Raw genomic sequence first — 19,777 nt, 5'->3', positions numbered from 1 at the left:
TTTTGTATTAATGTATATATATATATATATATGTATAATACATATATTTATTACAGAACTCTACATGGTGGTTTCTTTGTAACTGAACACTCTACAAGGTGAGTCCTTCTAGCTGATCTCTCTACAGGGTGAATTGTTTATAGCTGAACTATATATCTACAAGGTAACTTCTTCTAGCTGATCTCTTTACAGGATAATTTGTTTGTAGCTGAACTATCTACAAGGTAACTTCTTCTAGCTGATCTCTCTACAGGGTGATTTGTTTGCAGCTGAACTCTCTACAAGGCATCTTCTTCTAGCTGATCTCCCTACAGGATCACTTGTTTCTAGCTGATCTCTCTACAGGGTAATTAATTTGTTTGCAGCTGAACTCTATACATGGTGGCTTCTTTGTAACTGAACTCTCTACAAGGTGACTTCTTCTAGCTGATCTCTCTACAGGATGATCTTTTTGTAGCTGAACTCTCCACAAGGTAATTTCTTCTAGCTGTTCTCTGCATGTACAGGGTGAATTGTTTGGCTGAACTCTCTACAAGGTAATATAACTTCTTCTAGCTGATCTCTCTACAGGGTGATTTGCTTGCAGCTGAACTCTATACATGGTGGTTTCTTTGTAGCTGAACTCTCTACAAGGTGACTTCTTCTAGCTGATCTCTCTACAGGGTGATTTTTTTGTGGCTGAACTCTCTACAAGGTGACTTCTTCTAGCTGAACTCTCTATAGGATGATTTTTTCGTAGATGTACTCTCCACAAAGTAATTTCTTCTAGCTGATCTCTGCACAGTGTGAATTGTTTGTAGCTGAACTCTCTACAAGGTAACTTCTTCTAGCTCTCTACATGATGGTTTCTTTGTAGCTGAACTCTCTACAAGGTAACTACTTCTAGCTGATGTCCCTACAGGGTCACTAGTTTTTAGCTGAACTCTCTACATGGTGGTTTCTTTGTAACTGAACTCTCTACAAGGTGACCTCTTCTAGCTGATCTCTGTACAGGGTGAATTGTTTGTAGCTGAACTCTCTACAAGGTAACTTCTTCTAGCTGATCTTTCTACAGGGCGATATGTTTGTAGCTGAACTCTCTACATGGTGGTTTCTTTGTAGCTGAGCTTTCTACAAGGTGACTTCTTCTAGCCGAACTATCTCTTTCCGTAGTTGAACTCCCTATAAGGTAACTTCTTCTAACTGATCTCTCTACAGGGTGAGTTGTTTGTAGCTGAACTCTCTACAGGGTGATTTGTTTGTAGCTGATCTCTATACAGGTTCCTTGTTTCTAGCTGATCTTTTGAATTCTCTTCAGGGTGACTGCTCTATTAGGATGACTGCTCTATTAGAGTATCTCGGTCTCGCACTTGCTACACCAAGTTGGATTTCGTGTTATGCGAGGTGTTATAACTCCGTGGCTTTAAGTCTGATTCTTCTACACCATTGAGGAGCTTTCTAAGATGATTTTCCATATGTACAGCGATTTTCAAAGCATTACCCCAAGCGGTTTTTCTGGTAGGCGTGACAAGTAGTCGTTTTTTATTAGCTAATCTCGATTGCATAATTGTTACACACTATTGGTTGTTTCATTGTATCTTCCTGGTTTTTAGATCGATTTCTTTCAAACCACAAAAGGTTTGAGGTTCAATAGTTAACCTATTCACCCAACGAGTGTCAGCTTCTTCCCATAAGCGGTTTACCCTGTAGGCGTGACAACATATTGTTATTTTCGTGAATAATCGCTAATAACTCTTTTGCCTGTTTATTGTATTCCAGCCAAAGTTGGTACCAAGATGTACCTTTATACCCATCTTCTGTGTACCACATTGCAAAGAAATCGGATATGGAGTTCGTGTTTTATAGCAGTTTTTTCAAGTGTACGAAAAGAGGAAGAAAAATAAGAAGAAAATAAACGAAGAAATTAAGCCAAATTTTGAAGTCGCATATCTCGGGAATGCTTGAAGCGATTTCGCTCAAATTTGGTATGTTGAGTACTGACGTTGGAGGGCGTGTCCACGGAAAAAATCGTCTTGCTTCATCGAGGCAGCACAGAGCTACGGAGGTGCGAAAATTGCATTTTCATCATGGGTGTTGCACGCCGGCTTCTTGGGCCGCACGACACACTACCGTGTGTCTTGATGAAGTAGGGTTCCAGTAATAAAAAGTAGTAAAACAGGAGATGATGGTAGCTATGTGGGAAAATCTCTAAATCAGCTGTTTTAAACCAGGCGTGCACCGACATGTAGGTACGTGCCTGGTTAACTGAAATTGTTTTCTGAAAAATGTGTGTGTTTGTATGTATGTATATATGTTTGTATATTTGTTTGTCTTTCCGTACCTATGTGAGCAAAACTTTATTTATCAAAAACAGCCTTTATGTGAGAAATAAAGGCCATATAGAGCCTGTATTAAACTTCCAGGTAGGTAGGTTTTGGTTTAATGTGATAATATGGGCTGGTTTGGATACGGGTGAAGCGAGTTTATAAGGACATGGTGAATTCCTTTCCCAATGGGCTCTACGGATGTCAAACAGCTGGAAAAACAACACAGGAGATAGTTACCCATTGTTGAATATGCAGCGATGCATCTTCTTGTTTATTACAGACTCCCAGTAGAGTAGTAGTTAAGCCGAGTGGAAAATAATTCTAGCTAGCAAGCCAGGTGAAAGATGAAGATGTACTATACAAGTATTACATTGAAACATACTCATTACCTTGTTGTTCACGAGTGCATCAGTTAGTTGTTTACGAGCGCATCAGCTGGTTATTTACTGATGCCTGGAGCACATATCGTGCATACAAAATACACAATTACAAACATTTAAACATACTTGTAATCTTGTTGTTTACATGTAAAGTGGCCTCTGGCTCTCCTTCAATCACTCCGCAGACATTTGCTAATCTTCTCTTTTGTGCAATCTGTAATTAAGCAAGAGTGTGGTACTGGGCATCATATTATATAGACTGACATGTACGGTCAAGTCATCAGCACGAACAGGTGTACTTATCATACGGTTGTGCCTTCATTCACAGGCGAATCTATCCCCACTTAGTTCATGTTTCTAGGCCTCGTAGTTTTCTCAAACAGTATTTATTTATTTAATTATTTATTTATTTAATTATTATTCTTTATGACATAATCTTGACTGCATTTCTTATTATTTTTAGTAGGTAAATTATCTATTCTCGGACACCATGTATACTCAGACACTCGTTCTCATAAACTGCTGGACGGAACCCTATGAAAATTGGTGTGGACATGCCTTGCATATAACCTAACTATACCTCCAAGTTTGAGCCAAAACTCCTGTTTGATTGTTGTGCTAGACCACATCAAAGTCGTTGCTTGAAATTATATATTCTCGTACAAAATTCAAGTATTGTCGGACACCGGTCAGTAATCCTACATCAAATACTTTAAAGACTTACCCCAACACCATCTGTTAGGGCTATTCATTAGCTATCAGCAGAACCATAGTTTATTTCTTTGTATCTCATTTGCAGGAAACTGTGATCGGAAATGTGTGAGCATGTCACCACCTCTATTCTTGGACATGAGCTATCAGCTGGTTCTCGTACACAGTTATACCAAATTGTACGAAAGTTATTGTGGACATACTTTACACATGGCCTATCTGAACCTCCAAGTTTGAGCTAAAAAGCTTTTATGGTTAGCTAACTAGAGTGGATTAAAGTTTCCATGAGAAAATTTGTATTCTCACTTTTTTCAGATAATAGCCAATGCTTCCTACACCAAATAATTTAGCCACACTTCCTACCACCACCATCTGATAGAGCTGTTCATTGGCTATCAACAGAGCCATAGTTTATTTCTTTCCATCACCTCTATGGATAGTTATGATCAGAAATATGCGAGTATGTAATTACCTCTATTCTCGGACACATTGTTTCTGTGCTGTCTGATTGAATCTTGGCTCCAGCTATTTCTGGTGGTACAAAAAGGGTAGTTCACTGGCATCACATGCTAAAGTAGTTTAAGTCAATAAAAAGTAAAAAAATTCACCAGAAATAGCTGGAGCCACAATGTTCCAAGAATAGAGGTAATTACATACTCGCATATTTCCGATTATAACTATCCATAAAGGTGATAGAAAGAAATAAACTATGGCTCTTCTGATAGCCAATGAACAGCTCTATCAGATGGTGGTGGTAGGAAGTGGCTAAATTATTTGGTGTAGGAAGCATTGGCTATTATCCGAGAAAAATGAGAATACTAATTTTCTCTTGGAAACTTTAATCCACTCTAGTTAGCTAACCATAAAAGCTTTTTAGCTCAAACTTGGAGGTTCAGATAGGCCATGTGTAAAGTATGTCCACAATAACTTTTGTACGATTTGGTATAACCGTAGCTGATAGCTTGTGTCCAAGAATAGAGGTGGTGACATGCTCGCACATTTCCTATCACAGTTGCCTGCAAATGAGATAAAAAGAACTAAACTATGGCTCTGCTGATAGCTAATGAACAGCCCTAACAGATAGTGTTGGTGGTAAGTCTTTAAAGTATTTGATGTAGGATTACTGACCGGTGTCCGACAATACTTGAATTTTGTCCGAGAATATATAATTTTGAGCAACGATTTTGATGTGGTCTAGCACAACAATCAAACAGGAGTTTGGCTCAAACTTGGAGGTATAGTTAGGTTATGTGCAAGGTGTGCCCACATCAATTTTCGCAGGATTCCATCCAGCATTTTACGAGAACGAGTGTCCAAGTATACATGGTGTCCGAGAATAGATAATTTACTCTACTTGGTCGTATAATTAACACTTTACAGTGACCAGCACTGAAGGTCTGACAGCAACATGTGCTGCAGCCTTTGGATTACCTAACCTAACAAGAACTGGAGACTTTAAATGATTACTTAGCCCAGCTATCAATAAGGTGAAACAGAAAATGGCCAAAGAAAGGAAAAAAAATCCCTCCTTTCTCAGGATTCGAACTGCAATCCACCCAATGTTTATATAGACTTTGTTTCAGCATTATACTTGCATCCTTGCTATTGTCACTAATTGAAGCAGTGTAGCTATGGGGCAATAAAGTCCTGTACAAAGGGCAATGAAATCCAGCACATACAGGGCAGGATTAATTAACTGTTGCAGAACATAGATGTGTTTACTGTAAATTGTACAACTTTGGGGTGGATGTGCTTACATTGGATATCATATTACACTATGTCGAAATAGCCAGCATGACGAACATTGCAATTGATCACAGTAAGTCACATGTACAACTATACTGAAATATAGTGTAATCAGGGCAATAATATCCTGCACGTATGGAAGGTGTACCAGTGCTAGGTTGATAAACTGCTGAAAATACTCGCAAATTTAATTTCAAAGGATCTAACTTAAGATTTTCCTGGAGAAGTATGCCCCCCCCCCCCACCAGACTCCCTAGTTTGGAATGTTTCGCATGCTAGTGTAATTCTTGCCAGTGTAATTCTTGCCAGTGTAATTCTCACACTAAGATGCAAGTGTATGCCTTCCTTTAAAAAAATCTATCTATTGCTAGTAATTTTTAAGGATTTTAACAATTTTAATACAGGACTGTTTGAACTGTAAATTAATACTATGAATATTTTTGATAAAATATATGAATTCATGTTTCATATAGCAGCTGTGTCAAAGCTGCAGGCACAATTATATTCAACTATGCACATTCAACGAGTTAAGGTAAATATTCACTGTTCATAGTACTACTACAAGCATTAGGAATTTTAAGTTCATAGAAAAAAAAGTAGGAAAACAAGGGAAGTCGCCTACACCTGTGGATATTCTAGTGGACATTTAATCCCTAATTCAGTCAGATGTAGGTGACCTCCTGCCAAAGGCTGGCTGTGGACGTGCACCTGATTTACTAAAAATTAACTGTTTTCAATAAAAATGCATGTGTGTGTGTGTGTGTGTGTGTGTGTGTGTGTGTGTGTGTTTGTGTGTGTGTGTGTGTGTGTGTGTGTGTGTGTGTGTGTGTGTGTGTGTGTGTGTGTGTGTGTGTGTGTGTGTGTGTGTGTGTGTGTGTGTGTGTGTGTGTGTGTGTGTGTGTGTGTGTGTGTGTGTGTGTGTGTGTGTGTGTGTGTGTGTGTGTGTGTGTGTGTGTGTGTGTGTGTGTGTGTGTGTGTGTGTGTGTGTGTGTGTGTGTGTGTGTGTGTGTGTGTGTGTGTGTGTGTGTGTGTGTGTGTGTGTGTGTGTGTGTGTGTGTGTGTGTGTGTGTGTGTGTGTGTGTGTGTGTGTGTGTGTGTGTGTGTGTGTGTGTGTGTGTGTGTGTGTGTGTGTACCTATCTATCTATCTATCTATCTATCTATCTATCTATCTATCTATCTATCTATCTATCTATCTATCTATCTATCTATCTATCTATCTATCTATCTATCTATCTATCTATCTATCTAACTATCTACCTACCTACCCACCTACCTATGCTTGTCTGTATGCATCCATTTGAGCAATTCTTTTAGTGGTAAAAGCAGTCAGCCTAAACACTAAATGAAGCCCTGAGGCAGCTGGTTTGAAAAACGGGTGTAGCTACTCTCTACAAACTTTGTGAACTACCTTCCCATTAGGCTCTTTAGGTATTAAATCACTGAAAATCACCTTAGCAGGCCTCTTAGGCTATTATAATAGGCGTACCTGTTCGACTTGAAAGGAGGCATGTCCCATACATACATGAATGAAAGTGAAGGGCAGCCTTAAGGGTTTGTAGCGAGAACCTGTGGAAAAAAATATGATAGACAAACCATAAAACAGTTTAGGGGATACTTCTGTGTGTATAATATGTTGTTTAAAGCTGAATATTGCTTACTTAGCAATTAATGCATAACAACTAGAGAGTTACAAAATAATTCTCCAAATATGAAATTGCAATAGGTTTAGTAATTTGATAATTCTGATGCATTATTACAAAACACACACTTTGTTGATTAATTCCAGCTATATGTATACGTATAACTAGCTGCATGGTGCCTGGTTTTTAGAAGTAGCACAGCATCAACTTGTTATAACATTATTATGACCATGCATACTGTATCAAAAAAAAGAATGGTGTCAGTACTAACTGTTTTTGTCTGAACCATGCCCCAACTATCAATTACTGACTCGAAAGTGATGTGGCCATTATGCTTTGCTTTCAGCTATGTTCAGCCCGTTCACAGCATTACAAAATGAAGAACCGTAGAAGAAGTGCCTCTGTAATCAATCCAGTCACCATGAAAAATATGGAAGATTCCTGTTTACAAACATAGGAAAGTCATCATGCTACTGTGAATCAACACAAATGGGACACAAAGGAGGACAAAGGTAAGTCCATGATGCATGCATTGTATGTACTGAGATATGTCAAAAGACATCTGTCAGGCTGAAGTGACACCAAACAGTGAAAAAACCAAGCCTGTAGCCTTAGTCATTTTTGAGTTATACTTGTCTAAGGCATCAGGCAGGCAGTTATAGTCAGTAGAAAATTCCACAGAACAAAAAGTTTAAAATTTCGTAGCAATCTAATGGAAGCACGTAGGATCATACTAAAGACACTTTTAGGCTTGGTTATACCTAGCCAATGCTGCCAAGTTACCAGGAAGATATTGTGAAGCTGATTTTTGGGTATATAATATTTTGATCAGAAAATGCCAAACCTCTTAATATAAAGTAATTTTTTACTATATAAACTTATAAAATTTAATGTTTTTTTTCTTCTAAATGTAGTTATTAGATTGATAAGTATTTATGCAGTGGTGATTCAGGTTTTGTTATCTGGTGAGTGGTTTAGACTTTGGAACGTACATATATACAAACTATTTACTGCAAAAAATTGTGTTACAGCAGTCAGTGGTCAAGTGTGTACAGCTCCTGAGACTGTTGGGTCACTGGTGCATGATGAGATGATTATTACTGCAGATCAAACATACATACTAACCGGATATAGAGTTCAGTGTGAAGGAATTGTGACTACCTGGGAGTTCTGTTATCAGATACTAGGTGCTCCATCAGTGACATTTTATCCTGGTATTTGGGAGAACAATGGAAGAAGTGGTAGTGATACTATGTATTCACTCATCCAAGCAAACACAGTTACATTTGATCCTAATGGTTTTAGTTCATTTTCATGTCACAACTACACCCTCCCAGTAACAGAACAGTTCACTGCACCATCAGGATCAGTTGTGGGATTGTATTCTAATAGAGGAACAGCACGACCATTATTATTACATAGTGCTACTAACAATAACCAAATAACAACTTATCAAGTTAATGGTAATCAAAGCAGTGTTTCAGTTAGAAATCGAGATGATGTTAACTACAACATTGCTATTAGAGTATACTTTAGTAAGTATCTATTGACTACATGCACCTTAATTATATTTCAGTCATGCAACCTCAAACCAAAAGCTATGAAACAACCAATTATATTGCCAATCATGATAGTATGACACAAAAGGTTCCAAAAATTGGAAAGTGTTTTATCACCCCTTTCCTTCAAGCATGGCCAGAGGCATAGCTACCAAGGCGATTTCCAGAGATTTCAAGAAACCTTTTTGTGCTACTTGAAACATTAAATACTTTAGGTTTCCAAAGTCAAGGGAATAGGACACATTAAAAACCTCTATCCTAGTCAAACATTAATTTCTGACATAATAGGACATCAATTTATTTTATTATTGTGTAAAATATTGCGATGGATACTAGGGATGTACCGATACCAATATTATATATCGGTACGAGTATCGGTATTGGTCAATTACAAGTCTATAGTACAGATACTTCACTTGAGTAGTGTAAGTACTAGTAAAAATACTATCTAATCCAAAACAACCAAGCTATAAAAAAAGAGTGCTTCCCAAAAAAAGAGTGCTTCCCCAAAAAGGCTATCGTGAAAAAAGATGTGAAATCCAAGGTGGCAACCAAGAAATGCTGTAATGGTAGGTTAATGGTAAAAAATTTTAATAATGACAATTCTAGTGAATTTTGTACCAAGACCATGTGGCACAAAATTCACCAGAATTGTCGTCATTAAAATTTTTACCATTAACTTACTATCACAGCCATTTCTTGGCTGCCACCTTGGATTTCACATCTTTTTTCACCATAACTTTTTTGGGGGCCGCACTCTTTTTACAGCTTAGCTGTTATGGATTAGATATCACTTCTTTTTGTATTTTTATACCCCAAAGCCAGCCTATGGCTGGCTTTGGGGCTTTTTAACTTATCTTTTTTTCTTTACCACAGGAAGAAGAAAAAGATTTAATCATAATCATAATCAAGATTTAAAGCAGATTTTTAATACTTTAACTATTTTTGATTTTATCAGTAATTGTACAAATTATATATATACATATCAAGACTCACGGTAGTGAGTCGCGCGGCCAGTAAAGCAGAAACGCGCGCCGCAGACAATAAATGACGCGACCACTACGTGAGGATTTTACAAGAACGAACGTTGTCAAATTCGGCCTTCCTGTAATCCACCCGTCACTTACGCTATCCCTCTGAAACTCTGGAGTTGAACTCATCGTGTCACTAGTAACTACCACACAAGCAGTGAAGCAAATCCATGCCGATTGTTTCGTGATCGAGGTTGCCGACATCAAAGGGAAGTTTCATTTTTTTATATATATATTTTTTTGTTTATCGCATGCGGTTAGACGCAACCGCAGGTGTATGCCTTGCGTTCCTTTGTGCATTCCGAACATTGATCGCCCTGTTATCGCTTCAGTATTCACTCAATCACCTCAAGATTCACATCATCGATTTCACCATACATGATTACCCTACAGTCGTGATTTCAGCACCAAACGAAGTTTCAGTCGTCCTCAGTCGACTTAGAGGCCAAATACAAATCCCAGATTGTTGTTTTCCGCAATACTCGCTTGGCATGTAGGGCAATGTGTCTTTAAACTGTTCTAAAAGTTTCGTTCAGATTGAAACATTTGTTTTCGAGAATGGCTAGTTTGAAATTTGAATTTAGTCGCCCCCACGTCATTTGCTCTCTAAGAATTTTACTCGGAATTTAAAGAATGACGCAGAGCACAACTGCGGTCACTGGGTATTGATGAACTGGCGCTCTATGTAGTTAATCAGTACATATAGCCACCAAGAAGTGTGCTGCCATAGATTATATAGTCCATAGATATAATCTATGGTGCTGCATACCATCCTTCGTTTTGAAATTAGTCGCCCCCACATAATTTGTCCTCTAAGGGCGCGGCTTAAAGAATGACACAAGAGTACAACTGCGGTTACCAGTTGTTGACACAAGCTGTGAGTAATTAGCACATGTAGCTAGCTTAAAAGGAAGTGTGCAAAATCGCCTAATACAATTGTCACCATGCATTATTGCATTTTATAGCACCCCCACACAAAATTACACATGTAATTACAACACACAGAGGAGACACATGAATACCAAACACTTTTCACAACAGTAATTTAAGAATTGTACAATAATGACTGTAATATAACTGCTATGCAAATGTTTTCCAGTGGCCCGCCATGGTAGCAAGTCTCACATGACGGCATGTATTTTCATCCAAACACAATGGGAGTAACGAGTAAGTATGATGACAACAAGTTGGTATGACTTCATTTGTAGAATCCAGATGAGTGGGTGTGGCTCCAGTATGTCTAAACGGTTAACAAACATTCCTGTTATAAATTCGTGCTAGAGTTGCAATATAATAGTATAGTATTTAAATGCAATAATACATAGTCTCCATTGCATCACTATCAAACGACACTAAGTGGAGGATATTGTTGCATCTCTAGTATGTACACTCTATCAGTACAACCTGTCTTAATGGCCACTAGTATAGAAAGACAACCACTCTTGAAAAGCCAATTCCAATTGAGAATTTATACACTGTTACCTGCTGAATGAGTGAAGGTGGCAATAAACAAGTTCCACCGTAATTTATACACGTGATCTGATCCTGTATATTCTGTCAGTGGATGAGATCCACTTGGCCAGGACAAAATGTGACTCAAGTGCCCTGGATGATCCATACTCAACCAACTTGTGACCCAGAGGCACAATGGAACTGACTATTTATAGAGAATACAATTATATTTATTTCTAAGATGTGTGGATGTGTGGACACATTACAACACATTACATGTACATACAAGACATGCTACGTACTGTTTTAGCATTTCAAGTCACCACATTATACACGTACCAGTCAACAATGCTTCATAGTGCCCATCAGTAAACCTGAAGAAAAGTTATGAAAAATAAAAATTCACATAAGTACAATGAAACCTCATTAATATGGCAGGCTGTGGGACCAAAAAATTTGGCCTGAACAACAAGGTGGCCTTATTAATGAGGTCATAAGTAATGCTTAGCTATATTTGGGACCTACTAGAGGTGGCCAATATAATGAGGTGGTCTTATTAAAGAGGTGGCCACTAAGTGAGGTTTCACTGTACACAATATTGTGAACAATATTAATGGTTAACAATATACACTGAAACCTGCAGGTCACTTCTTGTGGAAGATTGCTCTCTACACAAAATGACACATTCAGAGATTGTATTTAGATGGATGATACAGTAATGCATTGTGACTTCAATACTCGTGATGTGTCACTGCTAGGCAGCAACCATATACACGGCACTGCCACATCGCACTTGCTCGCACACACAATTTTGCTAAAGATTTTACAAATTGATAATTAAGGGGTGTGGCAACTAGCTGTTTCGCTCGCAAGACTGTGTGGCAGCTGTTTCCCTTCTGTACAAGTGGCCACCAAGACAGGTCCACTGTGGATGAAAGCCAGGCATTACATATTTGGTATTTCATGTGTTGAAGACATTCCAGGGCTTCTGGTAGTCTCAAATCTCACCACAGTTTAACTCAGGCAGTGTTGTGGTCACCACTAAACCACTGGAATGCTGTGTTATGTTCATCTTATGCTTGGCTACTATATTGTAGAACTGAAATGGATACTCTGAAAAATATATCCTATGGATAATGACTTCATCACTTTCTTCATCAGGAGCTTATAAGGACCAATAGTGAAACTTTTTACACTTGGGGCTGACAGTTAACTGCCTATGTCTGAAGCAGTGCTTTTGGTGCTCTAACAGATTGGCTGCCCCCTTGCTGCCAGCACTCACTGTCTCATACGCTGTCATACACTAAATCCATCTCTATAGCCAGTTAGAACAGCATGCTTCTTACCTTTTTTAAGGCCGCATAATGCAGCCACCTCTTTAAAAGGCTAGGTCAGAAAATTTTGTCCCTACGGGCTGAATAATGACCAGTTTTCACTGTACTATTAGTGATTAGTCATCATGGGGGATTATTTATTAAGATACTAAGATATAAAAACGCTACAACCTCTAAATATAGCAGTAAATTTTTACCCTGGCCCAATGTCTCGTAATAATCGTGACTTCGTGAGAGACTCTACTGTGACAAATACATGTTTATCATGATGTGCTAATCGCCTTTTTACAATTAAGTTTTACAACACAAATACATGTATAGTTAAACTCACCAATTGCGACTAAATCCCTTCAACACGAAAAGACAAGTAATGAGACAACCTTGGAGACAACAGCCACACAAGCCTATTCTGGTGCGTTTATTTAGTAGTAATATAAATTTTAAAGGCGTTTATTTACAACAGGACATAATTACGCGCCCCTCTATTGTCTCTGTACATACTTGCCCAGAGGAGGTTGGACACGATATAAGCGCTACCAAAAATAATCCCTTTAATTGCATAGTTTGCATACCAAAATGGCGCAGTACGCCTACGTCGATGTACTCGCGAAGGGGAACTCGTTTCAATACGTTGTTCCCAACTTTCCTGTATATAAACCTGTTTTAAGGGAAATCAAATTATGTTGGGAGGATCAGGATGATGGTACTGTACACTACTTCGACGGTTTTGCTCACGACACTGATTTGTTGGATCACCCTCTCCCTGCAGTGGCCCGGCTCCCTGTTAGCTTTGATAACGCCTTCTTAATAGACGTACGCGATTGTGGCTGTAATTGCGTATGTTTATGATTGTGTATGTATGTGAGAACGCCACATGTGCAGCTTAACTTGAACTGAATGTTGTATTACAATATTCAAATAGCTTAATAGTTGAAATTAATAAAAATTTGTTCAGTTTATTGTTTGTTTTTTTTTAATTTCACAGGAAGAAGATTTTAGTAAAGCTGTTGATCTGTCTCAATACACATTGTTCTGTGATAATAAGATTTTCGTGATGTGGAATTGGGAGTGGTTTGATTTTGATCGCGAAGAACCCAGTGATGAAGGGTCAGATATTGTTGTCGAGGATCAAGGATTAGACTCTCTCAGTGATGAAGAGGATCTCACTAATTCCTTTATTACCCATTCAGTGGTGTTCAAGTGCATAGGGGCAACAAAAGAACATCGTTACCAAGAGTTACTGGGATTGGCCAAGCAGAAGTTAAAGGATGGTCACACAGTTCCTGTTAAGCTTCAAAAGGAGCCCAGCAATAATATTGATTCCCGTTCCATTGCATTTATGTGCAAGGTTGATAAGGATTGGGAACGGATTGGATATGTTGTGTCAGAAGCTCTTCCTGATGTGCACCACGCTATGGATCACAATAAAATTCTTAAGATATACTTTGATTGGATTAGATTCAAACTGTATAAAACTCCAGGCTTGTATGCTGGAATTATTATTACAAAAAATGGAACATGGTCCCGAGTTGTTGTACAATGTAGTAGTGCTAGTCAATAATTGTAATTATTTCTGAGTTATTTCTTATGAATTGAATATGAATGCTCATCTGTTAATTGATAAACCGTGCCAGGTGGTGGTGGTAGCTTGACTGGTAAATTGTGAAAGGAGGTTCTGATTGAAGTAGATTTACGGACAGAAAGTGTAACTCTATTGTTAGATCCGAGCAATTCATACTGAGGTATACGCTTTGGCTTGGAACTTTTGTTTCCTTTCGTATCAAAATCAGGCATTTCTCCCTCATAAAAACGACTTCGAGATGACGTGTAGTAATAAAAAGGCAATTCTGGATCAAGCCTTTTAGCAAACTCATGTACAACTCTTCTCCAGCCAAATTGAACCTGCATGATAAAGCATGAGTTAGTGTATAAGATGCAATGCTATTCACCTCTTTCAGTGTGAAATCTTTTCCCACACTATCCCGCAAAACACTAAAGAAACACTCCACGTCATCGGTTGTACTTGCCCTGGGGTGCTCGGGTGGTTCATTGTTAGCAGCAAGGTATTTACACCTCCACTCACGAGATTCAATGTTAGCAGCAAGTGCAATTATTGTCTCCCTACTGAACCCTCTCACACCCGCAATGCTTCTAAACACCAGAAATACATTGTCATAAACATACCAAGCTGCATGTAATATACCTGTTAACTTCCAGTAAACTAAAATCTCTTAGTTTCTCTTCTTTGTGCCAAGGCATTAAATCATCAAGCAGGTAATTCAGAAAATCGTTGTTAAATTCACTACGTTGTACCCTTGTAAGCCCCCTTTCATCACAGGCACGTCTCCAGTTACAGACAATCCTAAGATGTTGGGCCTCTGCATTGTATTCCTTCTCCTCCATCCATTTCACTAAAGACTTGCTAAACAGTCTCTCTACGTCCTCTACAGATTGTTTACGGACACCTGATAGAGCTGTGTAAGTCAGCCCAGCAGACGAGTCATGTAAAGCTTCCTGAAACCTTTCTAACTCTATGTCAGCATGTCCTCCGGTTCTAAGACTGTGTCCAATGCGCTACATGGATTTAAAAATATATGCATTATCTCAATAACAAAAGCTGGCTGCTCATTATAAAGCATATAAATTTCTCAGCCAAACACTAACCCTAAGGAGCTATTATTGACAATCCTATACATAGGTGCTTTAGCACATTAGAAATTGTGGAACTATCACGTACCTTCAATATGTGAGCTTCATCCTCTCGTTCACAAAACTGAAGTCCCGTGATTGGATGTACTTCCGGAACATACAAATAATCTTTGAAAGGAATTCCTTTGGAGTGCCACAGATCTATTTGGTGCTTATATTCCAACTGGGCCAAAATGGATCTCAACTTGTCTACTTGCGTCTCATCTTTACCTGCAACAGTAAATACCATTTCAAGCATATAGATTTTAAGATGTACATACCTTGTATCCAGGTATGAACATTATAGCCTGTAGGCACGGTCTTTAACCTGAGTCGCTCAATTACATCATCTTGTTTTGCACCTGCCGTAATCCACCCATGAATTTGATTGAGTAGGTCTGTATGCACAGCATCATTATGAACACGTGCTGTAACAACTCCGTCAGCATTACCTAATTGTAAAATCAACATACAAAGATATACTAAATAATTGAATTAAATTTAGCTTACACAATGGACTCAACATTCCAATCATTGTCTGTAGCCCTGTACGCGAATACTTTCTTCTGGCATCACTAAGGACTTGAAACACAGACAATGGACGAGTATTCCCTTTACTCCGTAGAGAATTCCACTCGCCATCTGTAGTGAATCCTAATAAATTTAAAATAAGTGGCATGAAGAAATACCCACACTGTAGTTCACCTGCCACCTTCATCTTCCTCTTAGTCATTTCTTCAATAATCCTGTTGGAGAGCTCACGAACTTTTAAATCAGACAAGCCCTTGTATGGTATACACTGAACTGGTATCGCATATGGTTTTGTTCTTCGCATCTCTTGGCTAATCATGAAAACCAAAATATGGGTTGCTGCAGTACGTTGGTGGCGTGTTATTCCTTTAATAAAGGAACGTAACTTCTTCCGAATATCTGTCAAGAGTCTAGGAATGTTTTCTTGCTCCCAAAAGCACTGACCAGCTTCCAATCTGCTATACAATAAATTAACTTCTGTATGCAAGGATCTTCCCATTTCATTTAAGTCCCCAAGTTCCTTTATCTTCCAGCTCAAGTTGATGAGGTCTTTTTCAATGTACTTATTGGACTGCAACTTCTCTGAGTAAGTATCATTTGACTGCTTCAATTCTAAAACAATCCATTTAGTTCACTATGCATGTATAAATGTAGTGTATGTATACCTGAATAAATGAAGTCCAAGTCCTTCACTAAATCTTGCAAGGTGCGATCTAGATCTTCCCCAGCTCTATCCTTTTGTAGACCAACCTTATCGGCCTCCTCCAATCGTTGCTTATAACCCTTAAACTGCTGCTGCAAACAGCCATCATTTAGATCAACATCACCACTCCACTGTTGCTTCACAGATTCTTTAAGGCCTTTGGTGATGTCACACCCATCAGCTTTTAGCCACCACCATGCCTCAGGGCTCGACCTGGCAGCTTCATCAAGAACAGAAATCTATAATGTTGGGATGAGAGATGATAAACAATGTTAAGAAAAATTACCTGGATTTGTGAATTCAAATGTATGTTACTTGATTCGATGTCACGGCGCATTGTTCTATCCGACAGGGCTGGAATGTTGACTAATGCCTACAGCATAATAATTTTTAATTTGTGCAATCAAATCCAGCTCTTTACTTTCATAGTGCTTTGACTATGTGAGTTGTTTTCTGCCTCTTCTGATGATTGTCCAGAAAACACTACACTCCACATGGGCCCCCGGAGTAATTTTGTCCACTTCTGTCCAAATTGGCAGTACATGCTTTGCTGCCATGACCGGTAATCAGGAGGACAAGATATCTGGGTGTGAAAAGAGATTAACAGCCTTATTTCCTTACAGAAAATTACCTCTCGTAGGTCATCGCAAGCAAAAAAGCTGGCAGCATACTCAACTAAGCCCATAGGCATACGTTTCATGGGAAATTTCGAGTCGGTGTTATCTTCCCTTAGTGTCCCCATTCCTTTAGCTAAGTTGTACAAAACGTTTGTACATTTATTTAGCCTTAACTGTAACATGGCATTTGCTGAATGGCACAGGAAATCATCAGGAACTTGCAGGTCATGACAAGATAACAGATATGAAGAGAAAAGCCCAGAGAGTGTTTGTAGTTGAGTATCCTCTGGTAGGCTGCTAAACAGATCAGCAAATGTGGGTGGATTTTCATTTCCTGTATCAGGTGCAGGTGAATTTTGTGCACTACGCATGGGCTCATTCACAGGTGTCACACGTGCAGTAGAATCCTGTCCACAAAAGTCGGCCTCTGCCTCTTTTGGCGTCTTGTACTTTTTGGATAAGCCTCCAACTACTTGGAATCGGCAAGCTTGTGCTAAAAAGTAACTGTACTTAAAATTTTAACACGGCTAATATATACTTACCAGTTCTGCACGTGCTCAGGCCTGATCTAGCTTGCACAAATTCACTGGCACTTCCCCAGAAATCTTCACGCTTGTGAGCTGGCCATGCATTACCTTCACAATGAAACAGCACAAAATCAGTCAGTGCTCTTAATTCGGAATCAGTCCATCTCTCCTTTGGTTTAGGATTATGAATATGATTCGACCTGTTTCTAAAGGTTTGTGATAAAACACGTGGCGACAAACTGTTCCTATTCTGGTCCTGCTGTCTAAGAGGAATCCGCTTTGGCTCTCTATGAGGTGTTTGCAGCGTTGGGGAACTTCTTGCACGCTTCTGAGTAGAATTTTCCGGAGTACATGCTCTCGCGCAATCCTGACCATCCATTACATTCCCGCGCTGCTTTCTCACGTGATACACTTAAGTTGAACGAGGAATTTACTACTTTAAAGGGTGGGGTAGATTGGGGTAGATTGTTCGAACGGAGAAGAAATTGATTGCATTTTCGAGTGGTGTACTTAGAAACTTCATTAGAAGCTCGATTGCTTTTTACATTGAAACAGATGCGCTCACGTGTGCCGTGTCCAGCCTCCTCTGATACTTGCCTTTTCTTTACTATTCTCATTTCATTTCACAAGATCTCTTGGCAGGGGCGTAGCTTTTTCACTTGAATTAGTCAATGCTTGAAGTAGATCGAGATACTCTAATAGAACAGTCACATTTCTACAAGTGCCATATTTTTATATTGTAAAGTCTGTAAGTAGCTAGTAATTTAAACTATACAATCCGATGCTAAGCAGAAGTAGTAACTATGCTAAATATTGATTGCTGTGTTACAACTGTTTTGTGACTGCTCTAATAGAGTATTTTGATCGTTTCAATGCAGTACAAGATGAAAGGCAAAGTGTTATTAAGGGTTTACTAGTTAAAATGGGTGTTAGTTGACTGCAGTTGCATGCCACTAACAGGGCCGTCCAGAGAAATTAGAGGGCCCAGGGAAAAGAGTTAAAGAGGGGCCCAGGGGCAAGGAAGGGTCTAGATCCTGACTGCTCTATTAGAGTATATCGATCTTTCTTTAAACAGGTATTCAAGTGGCCCCTTTCGGGCTGTGGTAGGGGGTAAAATACCCCAGTTACCCCCAATGTGGGCGGCCCTGGCCACTAAAATTACAGTTATATTTTAATATTCTGTCACTGTAATCTGGGGTTTCTGTCAAAACCATGGAAACTCACCTACTGTTATCAACAGTACATTGCTTATTCTAACAAAAAGTATTGAAATCCCATCCAAAAACAGCTTATAGCTGTAAAAAAAGTGCGCGTCCAAGTAAAGCAGAGTTAACTGTGACAAAAAGTAATGATATCATAATGCGGCCATGTGCGAGGTGTGCAAGTTGTAAAATTAATATTAGCTAATCAGATAATACAATGTTATTGTTAAAGTGTTAATGAGAACTATGTGATGCTGCTAGTTTTTAAGTGTGTGAGCATCTTCATAAATGCCACATAAATTTAATTCTCAATAAAGCAATGTGTATAGATTCTGTGATAGTAATAAATAGTTTGAGTTTGGCCGCCTTTCCTGTATACAGCAATGCTACGAACAAAGGAAAGGTGGCCAAACTCAAACTATTTATTACTATCAGAGAATCTATACACATTGCTTTATTGAGAATTAAATTTATGTGGCATTTATGAAGATGCTCACACACTTAAAAACTAGCAGCATCACATAGTTCTCATTAACACTTTAACAATAACATTGTATTATCTGATTAGCTAATATTAATTTTACAACTTGCACACCTCGCACATGGCCGCATTATGATATCATTACTTTTTGTCGCAGTTAACTCTGCTTTACTTGGACGCGCACTTTTTTTACAGCTATAAGCTGTTTTTGGATGGGATATTTATTACATACCAATTATTTCCTACAGGATAACTTGTTGCAGCTGATCTCTCTGTTGGGTGACTTGAAATGTAGCTGAACTCTCTACAGGGTGATTTGCGTGTAGCTGAACTCTCTACAGGATTCTCTCTACAGGGTGACTTGTTTCTAGCTGAACTCTCTATAGGGTTATCTGTTTGTAATTGAACTCTCTACAGGGTGATTTGTTTGTAGCTGAACTCTCTACAAGATTATTTGTTTCTAGCTGATCTCTCTATAGGGTAACTTGTTTGTAGCTGAACTCTCTAAAGGGTGGTTTCTTTGTAGTTGATCTCTCTACAGGGCAACTTGTTTAATTTCTAGCTGAACTCTCTGCAAGGTGATCTGTTCATAGCTAAACTCTCTACAGGGTGGTTTCTTTGTAGCTGAACTCTCTACAAAGTTACTTCTTGTGTAACTTAGGTATTTTACTTGTTATGCAATGTATATCTGTACCTGTGTACATGTGTAATTCTTCAATGAAAACAAAGTAGTAAGTAGTAGTAGTAGTAGCGGTAGCGGTAGTGGTAGTGATAGTGGTAGTGGTAGTGGTGGTGGTAGTAGTAGTAAGTAGTAGTAGTAGTAGCGGTAGCGGTAGTGGTAGTGATAGTGGTAGTGGTAGCGGTAGTG

The 19,777-nt window shown here is 38.8% G+C and overlaps 3 protein-coding genes across 7 annotated transcripts in view; 2 read left to right on the top strand and 1 right to left on the bottom strand.

Annotated features, from left to right (window-relative positions):
- LOC136251368 (uncharacterized) overlaps positions 1-19,777 on the top strand; it is a 54,223-nt gene that overhangs the window by 3,547 nt on the left and 30,899 nt on the right. For 2 of the 3 annotated variants that reach the window (XM_066043806.1, XM_066043804.1), the window contains exons 2-3: positions 7,699-7,749; positions 7,816-8,319. In XM_066043806.1, the coding sequence (XP_065899878.1) occupies positions 7,699-7,749; positions 7,816-8,319 (555 nt within the window). The remainder of the gene's footprint in view (positions 1-7,698; positions 7,750-7,815; positions 8,320-19,777) is intronic. The other variant, XM_066043805.1, reaches the window with a different exon arrangement.
- LOC136251366 (uncharacterized) lies at positions 10,311-17,791 on the bottom strand. 3 transcript variants are annotated; one of them, XM_066043802.1, is made up of 14 exons: positions 17,242-17,790; positions 16,714-17,192; positions 16,504-16,665; positions 16,369-16,455; positions 16,045-16,321; positions 15,554-15,991; positions 15,359-15,502; positions 15,130-15,300; positions 14,898-15,079; positions 14,364-14,734; positions 14,110-14,311; positions 12,492-14,062; positions 11,129-11,200; positions 10,311-10,614 (listed from the first exon to the last, which is right to left on the bottom strand). In XM_066043802.1, the coding sequence occupies exons 1-12, from the start codon at positions 17,603-17,605 to the stop codon at positions 13,739-13,741; spliced, it is 3,201 nt and encodes a 1,066-aa protein (XP_065899874.1). In that variant the 5' UTR covers positions 17,606-17,790; the 3' UTR covers positions 10,311-10,614; positions 11,129-11,200; positions 12,492-13,738. The 3 variants fall into 3 exon arrangements, with proteins under 3 accessions (XP_065899874.1, XP_065899871.1, XP_065899873.1); XM_066043799.1 differs by having other exon boundaries at positions 16,504-17,192; positions 17,242-17,791; XM_066043801.1 differs by having other exon boundaries at positions 11,166-14,062; positions 16,504-17,192; positions 17,242-17,791.
- On the top strand, positions 12,673-13,767 carry LOC136251367 (uncharacterized). Its single transcript, XM_066043803.1, has 2 exons — positions 12,673-12,973; positions 13,146-13,767. Exons 1-2 carry the CDS (start codon positions 12,737-12,739, stop codon positions 13,719-13,721), a joined length of 813 nt encoding a protein of 270 aa, XP_065899875.1. The 5' UTR covers positions 12,673-12,736; the 3' UTR covers positions 13,722-13,767.

This window comes from Dysidea avara, chromosome 3 (genome assembly GCF_963678975.1).
Source record: "Dysidea avara chromosome 3, odDysAvar1.4, whole genome shotgun sequence".
NCBI lineage: Eukaryota > Metazoa > Porifera > Demospongiae > Dictyoceratida > Dysideidae > Dysidea > Dysidea avara.
This window is presented reverse-complemented; position numbering and strand designations above follow the sequence as displayed.

Coding starts and splice junctions, on each gene's coding strand:
- LOC136251367 (XM_066043803.1), top strand. CDS start 12,737: ATGGCGCAGTACGCCTACGTCGATGTACTCGCGAAGGGGAACTCGTTT. Junction 12,974..13,145: donor ATAACGCCTTCTTAATAGAC/GTACGCGATTGT, acceptor TTAATTTCACAG/GAAGAAGATTTTAGTAAAGC.
- LOC136251366 (XM_066043801.1), bottom strand. CDS start 17,605: ATGGATGGTCAGGATTGCGCGAGAGCATGTACTCCGGAAAATTCTACT. Junction 16,456..16,503: donor ATAGTCAAAGCACTATGAAA/GTAAAGAGCTGG, acceptor ATTATGCTGTAG/GCATTAGTCAACATTCCAGC. Junction 14,735..14,897: donor ATGAAGCTCACATATTGAAG/GTACGTGATAGT, acceptor AAATCCATGTAG/CGCATTGGACACAGTCTTAG.